The sequence below is a fragment of the Panthera leo genome, chromosome D4 (genome assembly GCF_018350215.1).
Source record: "Panthera leo isolate Ple1 chromosome D4, P.leo_Ple1_pat1.1, whole genome shotgun sequence".
NCBI classification, from domain to species: Eukaryota; Metazoa; Chordata; class Mammalia; order Carnivora; family Felidae; genus Panthera; species Panthera leo.
In genome coordinates this window covers 93,089,966-93,107,641 of record NC_056691.1, presented here as the reverse complement: position 1 = coordinate 93,107,641, position 17,676 = coordinate 93,089,966, and the positions used below count along the sequence as shown (strand labels likewise).

Sequence of the window (17,676 nt, the reverse complement as noted above, 5' to 3'; positions counted from 1 at the left end):
GGCACAGTCCTCAGGTGCCGTCTGTGCACTGGGCTGTGGGATGACAGTCCATCAGAACAGGCAGCCGTTGGGGGGCTGACCCCACAGGACCCTGCACTGGCCCAGGAATAGATCTTGGAGTTCCTTTCAGGCTGGGACGGGGGCAGGAAGAGGAAGGTGGCAGGAAGGCCCGGGGGACACCGGTTGCACCCCGTGTGGGCACCAAGTCTCCTGCCCGTTCGTCGGCCGACAGCCCTTTGGCCTTAGAGAGACCCGCGGCTCTCTGAGTGGCTGGGCTAGAGGTCCCTTTCCAGGCCAGGCCACCCCTGGACAGGAGCACCTCTGTCAGTGGTAGCACATGCCCCAAGGCAAGGCGGCAAGGTGACCCAGGACGCCGGACCAAGGCGTGGAGGGAGAGGTGATCTAGGGCAGCAGGACCCCGGACACGTGGGCCTCAACAGCTGTCATCTGGGCCAACCTGCCAGGAGGGGCGCTTGCAGCTGGATCCCCAGGGGGGTGTCCCACGGATCCTGGTGGTGGGACAAGGTCCTCCCGAGGACAGAGGGGCTCCCGGAGGCCCCGGGTGTCTGGCCCCCAGACCCAGTGCCAGGGACTGAGTCCCTCCTCCTCTATTTCCCTGGTGGGGGGCAGAAGGCCAGGCAGCCCCCGCGCCCCTTCTCCCCCAGTGGCCGTTACCGGTGGGGACGACGTGCTTGTGGGTGAGGACAAGGCCCAGAGGAGCAGGAACTGCCCCTTGGTCCCCCTGTGGCCCAGGTGGCTTTCCGTGAACATTGTGGAGGACAGGGCCTGACCTCGAGGGGGGGGACCCTGGGTCCGGGCAGGGCTGGCTGCTCTCATCTCGGGTCCCTGCGTGGTGGGGTGCAGACTTCTAGAAGGGTGTCCGGTGCCCTGCTTGCCAGAAACCTGGAAGGGCACGACAGAGAACCGGCTGTCTGGGCCCACCCCCCGTGGCGTCGGAGCCCCTCCAGGGGGAAGGGGACCCTGCCCTGCCAGCACAGGCCGCCACCCAGGGAGGCACATCTGTGTGTGGGGTGGGCCGTGTGCGCCCCTTCGGGAGGCCCCGCTGCCCGTGCTGCTCCGGCGGGCGGCACACTGAGCTCACGCTCTGGGACCCAGAGGGGGGTGACCACCCAGGCAAGATGGGGGCCGGGGCTGCATCCGGAGGGGCCACGAGCCTCATGCCCCGAGCCCAGCCCGTGGTCGGAGGAGACCCTCCCCTCTCCGGGGGCCTTCCCTGCATTGCCCTCCCCCAGGTGCTGCCTCCGTCTACCGGGTGACATGCCGAGGCTCCAGTCTCCTCTGCCAGTGGCTCCCCCAGCTCCTGGAATGACCCTCAAGCCCCTTCCCACTGTCCCCGCCCCCCAGAGCAGAGCTCCCGACACCTGCCTTCTCCACTCCCTCCCCCCAAGTGCTCCGGTAACAGGGCTGCCCAGCGGCCAGAGCCGGACACCCTGGGCTGGCCGGTGGGGGGTCCGTAGCCCCTTCCCCAAGTCCTCATCTGCCCCTCTCGGCACCTCCCACCCGTAGTGAGTACCCCGACGCACGCTGGTCTCCCAGCCTGCACCCTGCCATCACGTTCCTGCTGCGGCCCTGAGGACCCCGCCAATGTGGACCAGGGTGACCCTGGTTCGGCAGGGACGGGGTGATGCTGGCTGGCGGCTGGCGGCTCTGAGCCTCAGTTTCCCTATCTGTGTAGAGGGAGTGGGGATGCTCCCACCTCACAGGACTCATGGGAGTTAGGGGGCGTGGCTCTCCCAGCTCTTGGGACAGATCTGCTCCCGGGAACCTCTCTGTGGCAAATGGGGAGCTTCTGTCCACCTGTGGGCAGAGCTGGGCTGAGGCCGGGGCCCTGGGCCCTCCCCCCTGCTCCGGGCCCTCTCCCCAATCCTTCTGGAAGGGGACCCTGAGCAAAAGTGGGGGAGGGGGGGTGCCTGGGGCACAATTCTGGGGCTCAGTAGGTAGGTGCCCCGCAGCCACTGGGTCCGGCAGGTAAGGGAAGAGGCACCCTGAGAGCTCAGTCACCTTTGCCTGGTCCAGGTAGGGTCCTGCTGAGCTGAGCTGCTTGTGAGACGTCGGCCCCCTTCTCCCCCACCCCCTCGGATGGTGCATGATGGAGGCCTGGGGAGGCGGGCGGGGGCGTCCAGGAGCCCCCCCTCGGTCCCTCCCTGCCTCTGCCTCTGCGGTCACGGGACTGCCCCCGCACCCTCTGCTCTGAGCTGCGCCCTGTGTGGCCGGCTGTGTGGCTGGGCGGTCTCTGCCCTCCAGGGGCCCCTGCTCAGCTGATGTGGGGACGGGGGATGGGGTGCGAACGTGCTGGATGCTGGGGCTGGTGAGGCCCCTCCTGGCACCCACTGAAAGCAGGCACGCCCGGCCTGGCAAACCAGGCGTCGCTTTGTGGCTCGCAGAAGGCCGGGCGGGGTGGCTGACGGTGCATGTTCCTGACCCGCCAGGGCAGGGTCCCGCTCTGAGCCTGCGGGACAGACGGAGGTGTCTCTGGAGCCCCACGCCAGGACCTGGCGGGGGAGAGATGCCCGGAGGCTGACCTGGGAGCACCACCCCCCCCGCCCCCGACCTCAGGTCAGGCCCTCGGCAGCACGCAGACAGCTCTGGACGCAGGGACTTCTGGGGCCCCGTGGCCAGAGACCCAGCCGGGCGCAGCTGAGCTGCCCAGAAGAGACCTGGGGCCCAGGCGGAGGCGGAGGACAGCCATCTGCCTGTGGAGCCGCTCTGGAAGGCAGGGATGCCAGGAGTGGGCCTCATCCTTGAGAGGTCATCGAAGCCACTCCCCTGCCTCTGGCCCGCCAGGTCAGACACAAACCTGGGGCCCAGGCCCAGCCTTGAGCTCATCCTCCGGGGGGGCGGGCCGTGTCCCCCACAGATGGTTGGCTCTCCAGGGCCGAGTCTGTCCCAGCGCTGGTGGCTTCTCATTGACCTGCAGCTGACAGTGTCCTCTGGCCTCCGATAGGGACCTTGTGGACGCTCCCACCTTCTACTTGGCAATCAGCCGCCCCCCCACCCCCACCGACCCCAGCTTGTGGGAAGGGGCCTTGAAGGAACCCTGAGTGGGTGGGCAGAGGCGGCCCCTCTAGACCCCACCCTACCCCCTCAGGCCCTGCCCCTTGCCCTCTGGAGGTGCCTCCCAGCCTGGGGGGCGGGGGCTTACCCCACCCCAAGATTCTCCTCGCATGGAAGGTGTTGAGGAGACTGGCTGGTGGCTCCCCAAGGATCTTAAATAGGGAAGACGCCCTGAGTCACAAGAAGCTGCTAGACAGAATATTCTGGAAAATCCCCAAAGGCCTTCTCCCTTTCTCCGCCCCCTCCCCAGGATCTTGGATCAGCCCCATCTCCAGGGCCATATTGGGAAAGATGGCCATTGCCAGGTGCCAGCACCAGCCAGACCTGGAGCAGAGAGTGGGGGGGGGGGGGGCAAGGTTATGCACCTGGTGGGGCACTGGGACCCACAGAGGGAGTGGGGTGCTGGGTCTGCAGCATGGCATGAGGGCAGGTGCCACGGGGGCAGCCAGCTCAGACCTCCAAGTACAAGGAACGTTCTATACCCCTCCCCCCCCCAGCTCCTAGACCGGCCCAGCCTTCAAGGTCCCGGGAAAGAAGGCCGCCAGGGGGCCAGGTGTCAACAGAGGCAAAGCCGAAGTAGAGAGGACAGAGACAGGATGGGCGCAGGGGGACCAGTGGGGTGTGTCTTGCCCGGTCTGGGCAGAAATGCAGAGAAGGCCTTGTGCGGGAACACCCTGAGTCCAGGGGCCTCCTTAGATCCAAGAGCGGCTCTCCAGTGGGGGAACCTGGGTGAGGCTGACCCCTCCTGGTAACCTGAGGCCACTTCGGGCCAGCAGGAACCCAGGGCTGGCAGAGGGAGAGAAGCCTGCCCCCTTCAGTGCTCCTGTAAGCCCACGGCCTTCCATAACTGTGACAGTCAGCATCAGGGTGACCCGGACAGATGGCCTCCAGAGTCCAACCAGGCAGTGGGGGTGGGGGGGTCAAAGCATACCCCCTCACTTGTTTGAGGGCTGGGTGAGAGGTCTTCGGGCTCCTGTGCCCCATGCACCCTGGGGGCATCGGCAGATGGGCCCTCCCGGGTCACCACCAGCTAGCCCAGGTATCCTTCTCCTCGAAGACCCCAAAGCCAGAGGACAGTTTTGTGCGGAGGCTGGCTCATCCAGGGCTCCCGTGGAGTCTCCCGATTCTGGAAGTCTCCTTGCCTCTATGGCCTGGCCACATCAGGCTGGCCCAGGCGTCTCCAGGACCTCCTGGCCCCAGCAGAGGAAAGCAAGTCTCCCGCTGTGGCCCAGGCCCCTGGTCCTTGGTCGTGGGCCTGACCATGCCCCCGACGTGGGCTCTCCTGCCTTTCCCTGGGGACTCGGGGTGACTTCAAGGGGATGGGACCACAGCTCTGAGCAGGGCCAGCCCCAGGGTGGGCACCTAGCAGGGCTGCGGGAAGGGCGCTCTGGGCCCTGTGGGCCTGGGCACGTCCTGGCACCCCAGGAAGCCCTCTGGGGTCCTTGCTCCCCAGGCCCTCGGCTGGCTTCCGATACATGCCATCAGAGATGGCCCGTGCGTAAGGGCGGCTCTGTGGGTCCTGAGAGCCCAGGACGGTGCCCGGTCCTCGGGGCGAAGGCACCCGAGGGTTAAGTGAGGACGGGGTGGGAGAGGACATCTCACTGCGGCCTGGGTCTAGAACCTGGGTGCTCTGGGAGCCACCCACAGCCTGGCCTGCAGCCCTCACCCACCCCACGGGTCATCTGGCGGTCATGCCGGCTCCTCCTGGCACCAAGTGTTTATTTCCGATGGGGGAGGAGTATGGGGACAGATGTGGCCTCAGGGGATGGAGCACAACAAGGCCTTGATGGGCACTGGGAACAGTCTCTCTGGAGGGAAAGGAACCATCCAGTCTGGCAGCCACTGGTCCTGGAGCCTGGAAGTCACCCTCTGTCCACTGCCTTCCGCGGCCGCCCTCCCTAGGGGATGACCCTCCCCGACCTCCCGCGCACCTCCCCCTCCGAGTGTGCGCCCCGGCCTCTGGCTAGTCCCCGCTGGAGGTCTGGGCCCTGCAGACCCCTGCCCTGTCTGGGGGCCGGCTGGGCTCCCACACGGGGCTGAGGTGGGCGTAGGACTGTGAGCAGCAGTCACGGAGGGCATCCTGGAAGAGATGGCGGTGGGTCCAGGAGACCCAGGTAGGGCCCGCTCCGTAGTAAAGAGACGGGACACTGGGGGGCCTCCCAGGGTTAGAGAGGGACAGTCGGCGGCTCTGGAGGTGTGGGCTGGGGGTCACGGAGCCGCATCTAGAAGAACCAGAGTCTTCTGGGGCTGCAGAGACGGGAGCTGCAGGGTAACCCCAGAAGAGCCGGGGTCACAGGGCCACAGGGTCAGAGGTCAAGGGAGGTCACGGAAGCCACGGCCTGGAATGGGGCTTCCGGACTGGAAGGATACAGGCTGTGCCCACTCCCGGACAGAGGCGCGTCCTCTCCTGTGTCCGAACGCTGGTCACAGAGCCCAGCTGTCCCAGAGCCGTCGGGACAGTTGTGTCTGGGACTTTGCCCAGCCGTGGGGGAGGGGCTCTCAGCCCCAGAAGAGGGGTCGGGATGGGTGGGGAGGGGAGCAGGACTAGGGGCCACACTGCCCAGGCTCGCCCCGGGACCTCACGCCCGCGTGGGCTTGCGTGGCTGACGTTGGGACCGGGGCCTTTGTCCGGTTCGGCCACAGCTGGCTCCTCGGCCCCGACGAGGATGCCCCTGGGCATCAGGCAGGGACGTGTTTGGCGGGGCCACTGACTGGTGGGGCTTCTGGCCGGGAGGATTCGGGAGGAGGCAGCGTGGGCGCCCCGAGTGTGGGGGGCAGCCATCCTGCCCCGGCCCGGCCAGACCCAGGGGAGTTTGCCAGCCGGTGAGCAGGTGGGCCACAGGTTTCTCCCTTGACTGGGCACAGGATGAATCGCCCCATGCTGGCTCGTCAGCAGGGTCTGCAAGGTGGCAGCCTCATGGGCCCCCACAGGCCAGGGCACGGGCGCCCTGTGGGGGGCTGCCCTCGCTCTGAACACCCAGAGTCCGGCCTGTGCAAAGCCCTTGAACCGCAGCCAGACTTGGGAAAGGACCGGGTAGGCGGGGCCCCGGGGAGGGTCTGCCCCAGACTCCCAGAAGGCCCCTGGGGCTGAGGTGGGTGGACGGCAGTGTTTCTGCAGCTGAGGGGTGGGCACTCTGACGGGGGCCAGCCACGGCCCCTCACCCAGGCAGCCCCCCCACCCCCAGCCTCTGACTCTCCCTGGCATCGTCAATGCTGCTGGGGAGGGGGCTCCTGGGCACGGGCTCCCCAGGGCAGGGTGGGAGGGGGCCTCTGCCCATTCCCAGCCCCCTGTGCTTTAGGCCTGGTGGGCGGCACCCATGGGAAGGCAAGCGGGAAGCCATGACATCCTTCTAGCACTTACGAGCTAAATGCAGAATGTGGCTTCGGGGTCGTGGCCTCCTGTGGGGGCCGCGGCAGCACTGTTGGGGGCTGGTGTCTCTCTGAGCCTCGGTGGAGGAGAGCCTCATCTCTGCCAAGACAGGGCTGCAGGGCTGTGGGGGGCTGTCCTTCCTTCCCTTCTCCCAGGCTCAGAACCTGGGCCGGTCTCCATCCTCTACCGAGGTGGGGGGTAGTATGTCCCTGCCTCACTGTGCCCCTCCCCGTCCCCGGACATAAACAGGTGTGCCAGGGGTCAGGCCTCTGAGCATCTGCAAAACCAGCGCCCGAGGGCAGGGGAAAAGGCCGCGTCCCCCCCTACCCATTCCTGTGCCCACGCTGCCCACGCCCTGTCCCGGCCCCTCTCCACCCCTCCCTCCAGCTCAGCCACAGCCCTGAGTGGGTGTGAACTTGGCCATCTGCAGGTGGTTCTGGGGTGGGGAAGCTCCCTGCACTTGGAGCAGCCCCCCCCCCCTGCTCAGCCTGGGGGGGCGAGGCCAGGACAGCGGGGCCCAGGGAGACGTGGATGCCATTCACCAGGTGCTGTGGACCCGGGGAGCCTCTTGGGAAGCGAGGCCTAAAGCAGGCCCCAGAGATGCAGGGGAAGGGGTGTGCATGGAGGAGACGAGAGACAAGGCCGGCTGTGCCTGATCCGCCCCCACCCCTGCCCCAAGAGTGGAGTCTGCTTCCAGGGACAGCCCCGGGCCTCCCGCCAGCTTCCTGGGCCACCAGTCACAGGAGCAGCCTGTGCCCCTCACCCGGGGCCCTCTCCGGTTGGGATGGAGCCAGGGGACCCCGCCGAAGTGCACGGATGCTTCTGGGACATCTGCTGTCCAGGGTCCCCGAGTGCCAGCCACTGACAGCGTGGAAAAAACCCAACCTCCAGTTAATCTGCACAAGCCCGAGAAATAAAATAACTTCCTTCAAAACAAAATAGCTTTCTGCCAGAGCATTCCTGCCTGATGCAGGCCGCGCATCCCGTGGAGAGAGCTTTCAGAAGAAACACAAAAGAGACGGTGTGTTTCAGAACAGGCGTGATCGAGCCTACACCTGCGTGTGTGTGTGCCTATGTGTGCACCCCGTCCGAGTGTGTGCATGCATACAGCAGAGGTCGTGTTTCTGTGTCCCCCCCACCCCCACAACCTAGGAACCTTAAGCTCCTCACCAGAATAGGGAGGTGGACAGTCAGGCCCCCTTAGGGTCCTCGGGTCACGGTGCCCAGGCCCGTCCGTCCCCAGGCTGGTTGCACCGCCACCGAAACCAACGCCCTCCCTCCCCAAGCCCCACCTCTCGAGCCCACCCCTGTTTCCAGTCTGCCAGGAGGACATCAGAGGTGGTCTCCCGACGGCCACACAGGGAGGAGCCCCTGGGTGAACCCCTCGTCTCCCGGTAGACCACGGGTAGCGGGTGACTCCGGACACGCTGACGTCTGGCCCTGGGGCAAGGCAAACGGAGCTTTAGCCACGGGCACCCTGGCTCTGAAAGCCTCCTGTGAGCCCCGCAGCGAAGCAGGAAGGGGTGAGGTCATTCTGGGGAGTTGGGGCGGGGGAGGCCCAGCCTGCAAGATCCCTGGTGAGGCTCTTCACACCCCCAGGGTCTGTGCCTTCCCCCAGCTCCCAAGGACCAGTCAGCTCACATGCAGGTGGACCGGGGAGCCTGGCCTGCCTGCATGGAGTTACCCCTCCATGCCAGGGCCTGACCCCTTCGGCCCCTCTGTCTGGCCCCGATCAGGGCCTTGGGGGGGCGCAGCTCAGCGCTGGAGGCCTCGCCCAGCCCCCGTTCCTGGGAACTTGCCCCTTCCCGAGCACCCCCCACACAAGCCTCACCCCCTCTCTCTACCCAGCAGAGGGGTCTCAGGACGCCCCGGGCAGCTCTCTCAGTCCTCCCCACACCCCAGGATGACCAAAGGGACTCCTCCCCAAGACCCCTTCCCCACCGTCCTCCTGCCACGTGTGGAGTGGGTGGCCCCTGGCCACACGCATGGTCCTCAGTCTGGGGCATCATCTTCCATAGGGTCCCTGTGTCGTGTGTGTGTGTGTGTGTGTGTGTGTGTGTGTGCATGTGCACGCGTGTGTGAGTGTGCATGGGAGTGGGGAGGCATGAGGTGACTCGGGAAATTGGCCACCAGGCCCAAGTTACCCACCGTGTGGGGGTGGCTGGGAAAAGATGCTTCTCCAGGGCCCAGAGTGGGCATGGGCCTCGGGGCTTAGACAGACGGGTACAGGGCAGGGCTGGGGTGGGATGGGCTCCAGTAAGTTCTGCACCCACAGGCCCAATGCCCCAGGCTGCCCGCTCAGACCCCTGCCCTGTGCACGAACTACCCCAGCCAACCTGCTCCCCTCCCTTCCCCCTCCAGGAAGCAGGCGGGGTCAGCTCTGGAAGCCCCCAGGGGCTGCTCCCGGTCCCAGCAGGCCCACACGGTGACAGGGCTCCCGGGCAGGATAAAGATACCTGTCCCGGCCATCACAGGGTCCGGAGTGGGGGTCAGCCGCACGATGGGGCCAGCAACCCTAGCAGGTCCCACAGCCACCCCGGCCTGGGCCAGTACTCCGGGACGAGCCCCGCCTGGTCTTCCCTCCACGTGGCCCCCATCCCTGAGGCATCTGAGGATGTCCTGTCCCTGTTACCCGGCTCCCAGGTCCTCTCCTCAGTGATGCCCCTCCAGCTGGGGGCATGCCCAGCTGGGTCTCGCCCTGCAGCTGGGTCTCTGCTCCCGGCCCCGCTCCACTCCCACGTCCCCAGCGTGTAAGGTTGTTTCCTGAGGGAGGCATATGAAGGTCTCCCTCAGCAATGGCAGATATGTCTCTCTCCTTGCGGTCCTGTTTTTTGCTTTGGCTATTCTGAGGCCATGTTATTAGTCGCATACAAATTTAAACTTCTTAACGGTTCTTCATGGATTGATTCTACCATCGTTATGAAATAACCTAGCATTTCTGTACCCTCATGTCTTAAATGTTTCTCTTCTAAAACAACATATGATAGGTGCTTTTAAAAATCCTTCCATCAGCTCTTTCTTTTAAGTGTATTCAGTTAACTTAATGTAACAATATATTGGGGTTTCAATGCACCATCTTATTTTGTGCTTTTTATTTTTCCCACCTGCTGTCGCCTCCTTGACACTGTGGATTATTTTTCATCCATTCATCATTTCGTTTCTATCAACGTAGGGTAGTGTGTGTGTGTGTGTGTGTGTGTGTGTGTGTAAGCACATGTATATTTTCTTCGTGGTTATGGCCAACATTATAGCGTCCAGCTTTACCTTGACAAAGTCACCTCTCCCTCCTTCCAAACAATGCCATTTTCGTCATGTTTTGGAATTCATACACTTAATCTCCAAAACATTATTGCTGTTGTTTTACGTGGCCAAGATTGATTTTCGAATTCTCCACCTGCTTACTGCTTTCTCTGTTCTTTGTTCCCACTGGAGCTCAGGCCTCGTGTCTGGGGTCACTTTTTTCTCCCTGAATCACTTCCTTCAGGGTTTTCTCTATGTCACCTTTTGGTGACATACTCTCTGTCCCATCAGAGCAATTCCAGGCTGGAGGCCTTACCGGCAGTGGGACAGTGGGGGTCAAGAAGTAAACACAGCTGTCCCTTGACCTCACAGTGACTTGGGGCGGGGCGGCCCTCGGCCTGCAGAGACACAAGAGGCGACACACTGAGCGATTCCAAATCAATCCGGCCTCCTCCACAGAGGCGGGACTAGATCTGCGGTTGCCCGGGCTGAGGTTGCCGAGGACCGGTCGCAAATGGGCACCAAGGAACTTCCCGGGATGATGGAATGTTCCGCATCTTGATTTGAGTTGTGTTGACACAGGGCATCAAAGCGTACAATGGAGTCACGTCTATTTTAGTGTATGTCAAATAGAAGTTCATATTTTAGAAATGAAGACTAAGTCAGGACTTTTTCAGACAAATGGAACCCCGGGGAATTCATCACTAACAGATCTGCAATGAGGAAATTCTAAGGGATGCCCTTCAGCCGGAAGGAAAGTGCTCCTGTGGAAGCATCGTGGTCTAGGAGGGTTGAAGAGCAGAGAAAAGGCTGGGCGGGGGCAGCCCTGGGGACCGCCATCTTGGTCACCCTCAATACGTCTTGTGGGGAATGAAATATGTTGAGAATTAAAACACATGACAAAAATAGAACAAAATCTCAGAGGGTATGAGTGGAACTAAAGTGTTGTAAATAATTCCACTGCCCAGAAGATGGTGAACGTGTTAATTTATATTCAACACGAGCAACTCAAGGATGAGCTCATAACCCCCAGGCTAACTCAAAAAGAAGAGTCAAAAGTTTGAGAAAGCAGGGTCTCCAAGAGAGATCTGAGCGCTCATGATCCCGGCAGTGTCGTTCACAACAGCCACGGTGCGGAAGCAGCCCACGGGTCCGCTGACAGGTGAAAAGATAAACAAAACAGGGTCCAGCCGACCACGGAATATTAGCCTTAAAAAGGAGCCAAATCCCGACACCTGCTACAACCGGGCGAACCTGGAGGGCACCGTGCTGAGTGACGTCAGCCCGTCACGGGGGACACGTCCTGTAGGAGTGGACGCTCACCGGAGGCCCTGGAGGAGTCGGAGCCACGGACACGGAGAGCGGGAGGGTGGGGCTGGGGGAGGGGAGGGTCCACGTGTAACGGGACAGAGTCCAGTCTGGGAAGATAGTCCTGGACACGGGTGGTGAAGGCCACACAACCGTGAGAATGTGCCTGATGCCCCAGGAGTGAGTACTTAAAGAGGGTTTCAACAACAAAAGGGCGCCTGGGGGGCTCGGTCGGTTGAGCGTCCGACTTCGGCTCGGGTCACGATCTCACGGTTCGTGGGTTCGAGACCCGCGTCGGGCTCTGTGCTGACGGCTCGCAGCCTGGAGCCCACTTCCGATTCTGTGTCTCCCCCTCTCTCTGCCCCTCCTCCACTCGGTCTCTGTCTCAAAAGAAAAAAAAATAAAACATGAAAAAAACAACCACGACAAAGTAATATTACAAGCTAATAAAGAGAGAAGATGATGTAATAAAGAAATTATTTAGTCCAACAGGTGGGGCAAGAGCGCCTGACCTCAGATGAGGGGGGCCCAGCACACACTCCTGTGGTCCTGCAGGTGCCCTGGCCGCTCCCACCCCCGGACCGGTCCCACGGGGGACCTGAGCCACGTCCGCTCCCTCCCAGAGCTCTGCGCCCATCCGTCCTGCCCCTGCTGCCCTGGCTGGTCCCCACCACGCGTGCGGAAGCCCCCAGCAGGCTCAGATGCGGAACCGGGGCCCCAAAGGGTCCCTTGGCTTCGCTGGCCATCCCTCCTGGGGAGCTGCTGTCCCTAGAATGGTCCCCCCAGAGCCGGGAGGGCTCCCCTGCAACAGGCCAGTTTCTCTGGCCACCCAGACAACAGTCCTGTCCTCCCGTCCATCTTACTGCCCTCAGAGACCCCGGCCGCTGGGACGCAAACAGAGCGATGCTGGCCCATCAGTTCCTGGACACAGTGTCCCCTCAAACATCACAGCCATAGCTCAGGCTGGGCTCAAGGGTGTCCACCCCAGCCCAGACGCCCACCTTGAGGGGGGGAACACAATGTATGGCCCTCGCCCATGTCTGCCCTGCCTGTCACACGGCCGCTAGACTCCTGACCTTCAGGAGGGGGCTTGGTGGAGAGAAATGGCCGACCGAGGCTTTCGGAGGGTTGGGACCCAAGCAGGGACAGGGTCTTGGGGGCGGCCTTCCAACCTCTTCCGGCCTCAAAAGTCTCAGGTGCCAGCGACAACAACGTGTAGCACCTGCCCCAGGGGTCCGAGGAGCCTGGGGACCCGGTGCAGCTGGAGTCTGTGTTCAGGGCTCGGCGGGACCCACCTGTGTCCTTGGCCCCAGGGTCTGAGCCCTTCACTTTATAGGGTTTCTGCTTGTCAGAGGTTCATGCAACACTGAGCGGTCCCAGGGACAGGGGGGGCGCTGTGCCTTCCAGAACATGGGGAGGGACGTCCGGCCGGAGAGTGCACCTGCTCTCACCAGGCTCAGAGAGAAGCTGCGGGGGGCGTCCTGGGCAGCCAGCCAGGGGACAGCTGTCACAACACTCAGGCCGGCAGGCAGCGGTACTGACTCCGTGAAGCTACGTCAAGCCACCTGGGCCTGCTGGGACCCACACCGCACCCCTCACTAGAAGCGGCAGGGACCCCTGTCCTCAGATGACAGGGCTGGGAGGAGGGCCGGGGGGAGTCGGGGACATCCTCCAGGGCTCTGAGTGAGTCCTACCTGGCACTGAGGAATGGGGACCCTCCTCCCTCTGCCCTTGATAGGGACACCACGTCAGAAGACCCAGAGAAGTCGTGCACAGGGGTCTCCTGTGTAGCTCAAAGTCGTAAACTGCACTTCAGACTAGGAAACAAGGCACGTCCGTCCTTTCCTGGAGGTGGAGACTAGGGTCACGTGCAGGGGTCTCCGTCCCTGGCTGCGCCCCACCTCTTCCTCTCCTCCCTCTCCCCCCTCTCCAGGCCTGGTCTGCCCGGCCTGCCCACCCAGCTTGGGCTCCTGCCAACGGGTGAGGGTGGGTGGGGCGCCTGCCTGGGAGGAGGGACACCGCTGGGAGGGGTGTGGCTGGAGAAGGGCCACGGGGCCTCTCAACCAGGGGCCAGACCCCAGATCCCTGGGGGACCTCCCTGGCTTTCACGTGTGTGGCTACCTTGGCCTCTGCCCTGGGTTCGTGCACGACAGGTCGCCACCATTTGTGGCCTGGAAGGCTCACCCGAGACACAGCCTCACGTTGGCAGGACGGGGGGAAGCCCCAGGCGGCCCATCGATATCATTGCAACCGCTGCAGGGCTTTGTGGGACCTCGGCCGGCAAGGCCAGGAGGAAGCAACGTCCCCGTCCCAACAATGCTGCAGGGCCAAGGCACGAAGGCTGCAGGGCCAAGACCGCCATGCACGGTCCACCTGCGTTTATTTCCTTCTGCTGACCCTGGATTGGGGGAGGAGCAGGCCCGGATTGGGGGCATCCACTCGGGCCAAAGAAACTCCAGCTGACACAGAGCAAGAGACCTCTCTAGATGTTGTTTCATCTGTGGTGGGGCCAGCTCCACTTTGGGCCCTGGGCTTGGCCCGCTGCCCCCCTGCTCGCAGCGCCGTGGGGGCCAAGATGGGGGGAGACTCGGGAGGGCTGGTCCTGTCTGGGGTCGGGCAGCTGTGAGCTGCCCTCGAGTGTGCACAAGCGTGCCGGAGTCCCGGGCTGTGGCTCTCCGTACCCGAAGGGTCCGTACACCCAGTGGCGGTCAGGCCTAGGGAAGTCGTCCCCGCGTGCCCACCGGCAGGAAGCCAATCCCGTCTGCGCCCCCCCGCCCCCAAGGCCGGGGCCTCTGTATCCAGATACGAGGATACGAGGCCTGCTCGTGTTCTGGGGCCCCAGCTGCACCCCTCATGGCAGCTGCAGGGCTCGGAGGGGGTGTGGGGGTGGAGGTGGGGGTCTGTGTGGGGAGCATGTAGGGACCTCGTCCCGGGACCAACTTGTGCAATCCACGAGGGCCTGCAAAGCCACATGCGCGGGCACACACACACACACACCCCAGGAAGCCTGGAGGGCAAGGACAGGCCTGGTGGGCTGGGGTGGGTGAGTGTGCTCAGAGGCCCCTACTTCGGGCTCCCCCTACCCACCCGAGGTCACAGTGGGTCGCACGCCTGGATCCCAACACGGAGCGTTTATTTCATGCCGAGAGCAGAAGAGGGCAGTGCGGGGCAGTGACACAGGCCTTGGCCGGGGAGGAGCTGCGTCCACCTTCAACGGCTGCTCTGCTCGGATGGGGGGACCAGTCTGATGGGGGAGACAGAGCCTCGGATGGAGGATGGGGGAGAGACTGGGGGCAGAGCTGGGGAGGAGCAAGACGCACAAGAGAGAGCCGGCAGCTTCCGGGAGGGGAGAGGAATTGGGGCCGAGGGAGAAACGGGCTGGGGGGGGGAGGCCGGCCAGGGACCGAGGGACGTGCCCTCCAGGGCGCCACCCTGCCCCCACCCGGGCCCCCAGACTCCCCGAAGACACGCAAGGGAGCGCTCAAGCGCTGGTGCTTGTGAGCACGGTGTCCAGTGTGCGTGCACCTCTGTGCACACGTGTGCGTGCGTGGGTGTCTACGTGGTTACACGTGCACGTGTGTGTGGAGGTCTGCGCGTGTTTTATGCACACGTCTGCCAGCGTGTTCACGTAGCCCTACACCTGTAAAGGGCCAGAGGTGGGAGGGGCGGGGGTGGGACAGGGATCAAATATGGACCCCCCCCCCCCCCCCGCCCCACTCTGGGCTCAGGCTGAACCCTCTGGGGCCGCCAGGGCCCCACAGGCCGACCCTGAACACCATCCACACTCACCCGCCGGGCTCCCACAGGGCTTTTGAGGCCCATGGGCAGCTACCTACGCTGGGTCCGGGCTCCCGCCCCAGCCTGAGAGCCCGGGACCGGCCAAGTCCGGGAAGACGACGTTGTTATCCGAGAGGCCCTGAGCTCTGACCAGGTGGACGAACTTCTCCAGCACCCGGGTCCGTATCACCCACGTCCTGCCTGGGGCCCGATGAGCGCAGCACGGCCCTCAGCGACCGGAGCGAGTGGGGGCACCCTGCCCCTCCCCCCCCACCCCGCCCCGTCCCTCGGGCTCTACTGCGGCCGCCGGCCAGGCACTCACACAGCAGGCTGACCGTGAGGACGCTCTGACCGCCCGACCGTCTCCTGGACAGCATCAGAGCGAACACGCTGTAGTCAGTGTCGTGCACCTGGACCTCCTCGGGGCCTTTCCCGGGCGCTGAGGGGTGACGGCGCAGCGTCAGGGGCACGCCCACCAGCGCCTCCCCGCCTCTCCCCTGTCGCCCCCTCACCCGCTGTGTTGTCCACTGAGAAGCCCCCAGGCTGGGCCGCTGTGATCAGCACATAAGACCAGGTGATACAGCGGTGGCCCCTGTGAGAGCAGGGATGGACAGAGGAGGAAGGTTCCAGAAGCTGGCCGGACCGCTGGTTTGCTTCTGCCTTTCTCAGGGGCGGGCCCCGAAGTGGGCCCCTGAGAGAATACAGCTGTCTGTCTGGAGGAGACTTCTGTCTGAAGCCACGGGCACGGCCCAGCCCACTGCTCTCCCTAGGGAGGCCTGTGTCCACTCCGTGGGCCCCGGGGCTGCCCTGTGTCCCTCCTGGAGGAGCAGCCAGGTGTGGGCCGGTGACCTTGAAGCCTCTGCCCAGCCCACCCGCGGACAGCTCCTCCTCAGCCTGGAACAGGACCTGAAACGTGCACGCGTGTGCCATCGTGAGGGCTCTTCTAGGCCACGGTGGCCCCTCTGGGAATACGGAGTGGGCCCAGTGGGCACTGCCCGGCGCCCCCGGCCTCAGCCGTGGACTTCGCGGAGCCGGGCGGGGCGGGGAGGGGTGGGGGCTGCGGGCGGCTGTTGCCGTGCGGGGCCTGGTTCCCCCCCACCACCCCCGCCCGGGCTCAGTCCTCGGGGAAACGGCCAGCAGTGCGGGGTCCTCTCCAGATGCCTGTGCTTGTTTAAGCAGCAACCAGGTGCAGCCTGGCCTGCAGGCCGGGGAGAGGCTGCATCTGCACTGGGCTCTCTGTCCCCCATGGTCCCCCCAGTAATCAACCTCTGGCAGGAACCAGGCCAGTCAGATGGCCCCGAGAGTCTGAGCCGCTCCGGTGGGGGATTCTGGGGTGGCTGGTGGTGCAGGTGGCTTCAACGACGGTCGCCGGCAGGCGAGGGCAGGGGCCGAGGGAGCCCCTCAGAGGCTCTCGGCTTCTAGTGTTAACCCTGGTCTACGTGACAAACCCCCCTCGTTTCGGGCTCCTCGTTTATCTAACGTGGAGCCAAAGAGCCCTAGCCAGAGAGGTTTCCGGGCCCTCTGCTCCCCCATAGCCAGGCAGGTGGGCAAGGAGGGGGCAGGGGCAGGACTGCAGGAGATCTGGGGAGGGGAAGGAAGCCCTCGTGGCATCGGTGTCCCCCGAAGGGCGGGCTGCGCCCCCCTCCACCTCATTTCAGGCAGCTGTCTATGAAGACACCCCGCTTCCATGAAGACTTCCCAGCCAGGGAGCAGGCACTTTACTCAGGCACACCGACCGGACCACCTGTCACCCTGGATGCAGCAACTGATCCAGGAGAACCAGTCAGAGGCCGTTGCCAGGCCGACCAGGATGATCTCTTTTCTGGAATTGAGACCCTGAAAAGCACATCGGCCTAGGCTGATGTTTTATCCCTGTGAGGTGAGAACTTCCCTGAACAACAGAAGTCCAGGGCAAGCAGAGCTGAGAGAGAGAGAGAGAGAGAGAGAGAGAGAGAGAGAGAGGGAGGAGGTGATGGGGACTGATCACACTGTTTGAGCTCCTGGATCCAGCTGTACCTGAAATCCATCAGTGCCCAAGGCCCTTCAGAGTCTGTGATCCGGTGAATGCCCCCCTCTCTTGTGTGTGTCCCCAGAACTGGCTTAGGCCACTAGCAGCCTATGCTGAACTTTTGGAAGAGGGTCTTGGAAGAACATGGCACGGGGGGCCATGCTGGACCTGAGTCATGAAGCCATGGCTTCTGGAGGTACAGGTCAGGGATCCTCACTCACCGAGTCATGGCATATGACACTTTAAGGCTGCCGTTTTCATTCTTCTCGAATGTCGCAGTGAACGGGCTCAGCAAGGAACTGTCTGTCTTCCTGTGGGTGCTGCCCGCCAGGCCGACAACAAACCATTCCCCCTGGAACTGTGGGGACCCGGAGTCGGCAGAGCCCAGGGCAGCCCTGACACCCTCGCCAGGCAGCCTGTGCCTGCGCCAAGCCGGGGGCTGCCCTGGGTCTGGCAGGGACAGAGTGACCTGGCCCGGTGGCTGGTCTTGTCCAGCCTGTTTCCCCATCTGTGCGGAGGGACTGAGACGTCCCCACCTCACGGGGACTGGCAGGGGCTACAGGAGGGAGCGGCTGCCCAGAAGGTCTGTTCGGGGCCCTTTTCTGCTGGATGTCAGGAATCTCTGGGGAGGACACTGAGACCAGGCTGGCCACGCTGGGTTCCCCGGGTGGTGCCTTCCCCGGCCACCATGGCCCTCCTTTCTCCCTGCACTTGGACCCTGGCTTTCTCCCCCTCCAACCCGGCCCCCAGACCTGGTCTTCCTGGAAACTCTGTAAGACGGAGATCATGCCTGGCTGGGTGTTTGAGGTCTGGCCTTTAAGCAGGATGAGCATCACCCACAGGGCAGACCAAGGCCCCATGTCAGCGGGGACGGAGAAGTAAGTGCTCATTGTCGCTG

At 63.9% G+C, this 17,676-nt stretch overlaps 1 protein-coding gene across 1 annotated transcript; it reads right to left on the bottom strand.

Annotated features, from left to right (window-relative positions):
* Positions 1-11,344: 11,344 nt before the first annotated feature.
* Positions 11,345-17,286, bottom strand: LCN12 (lipocalin 12). The gene is made up of 6 exons (XM_042912138.1): positions 17,000-17,286; positions 15,283-15,362; positions 15,093-15,209; positions 14,783-14,971; positions 14,081-14,237; positions 11,345-11,373 (listed from the first exon to the last, which is right to left on the bottom strand). Exons 1-4 carry the CDS (start codon positions 17,284-17,286, stop codon positions 14,826-14,828), a joined length of 630 nt encoding a protein of 209 aa, XP_042768072.1. The 3' UTR covers positions 11,345-11,373; positions 14,081-14,237; positions 14,783-14,825.
* Positions 17,287-17,676: the final 390 nt, after the last annotated feature.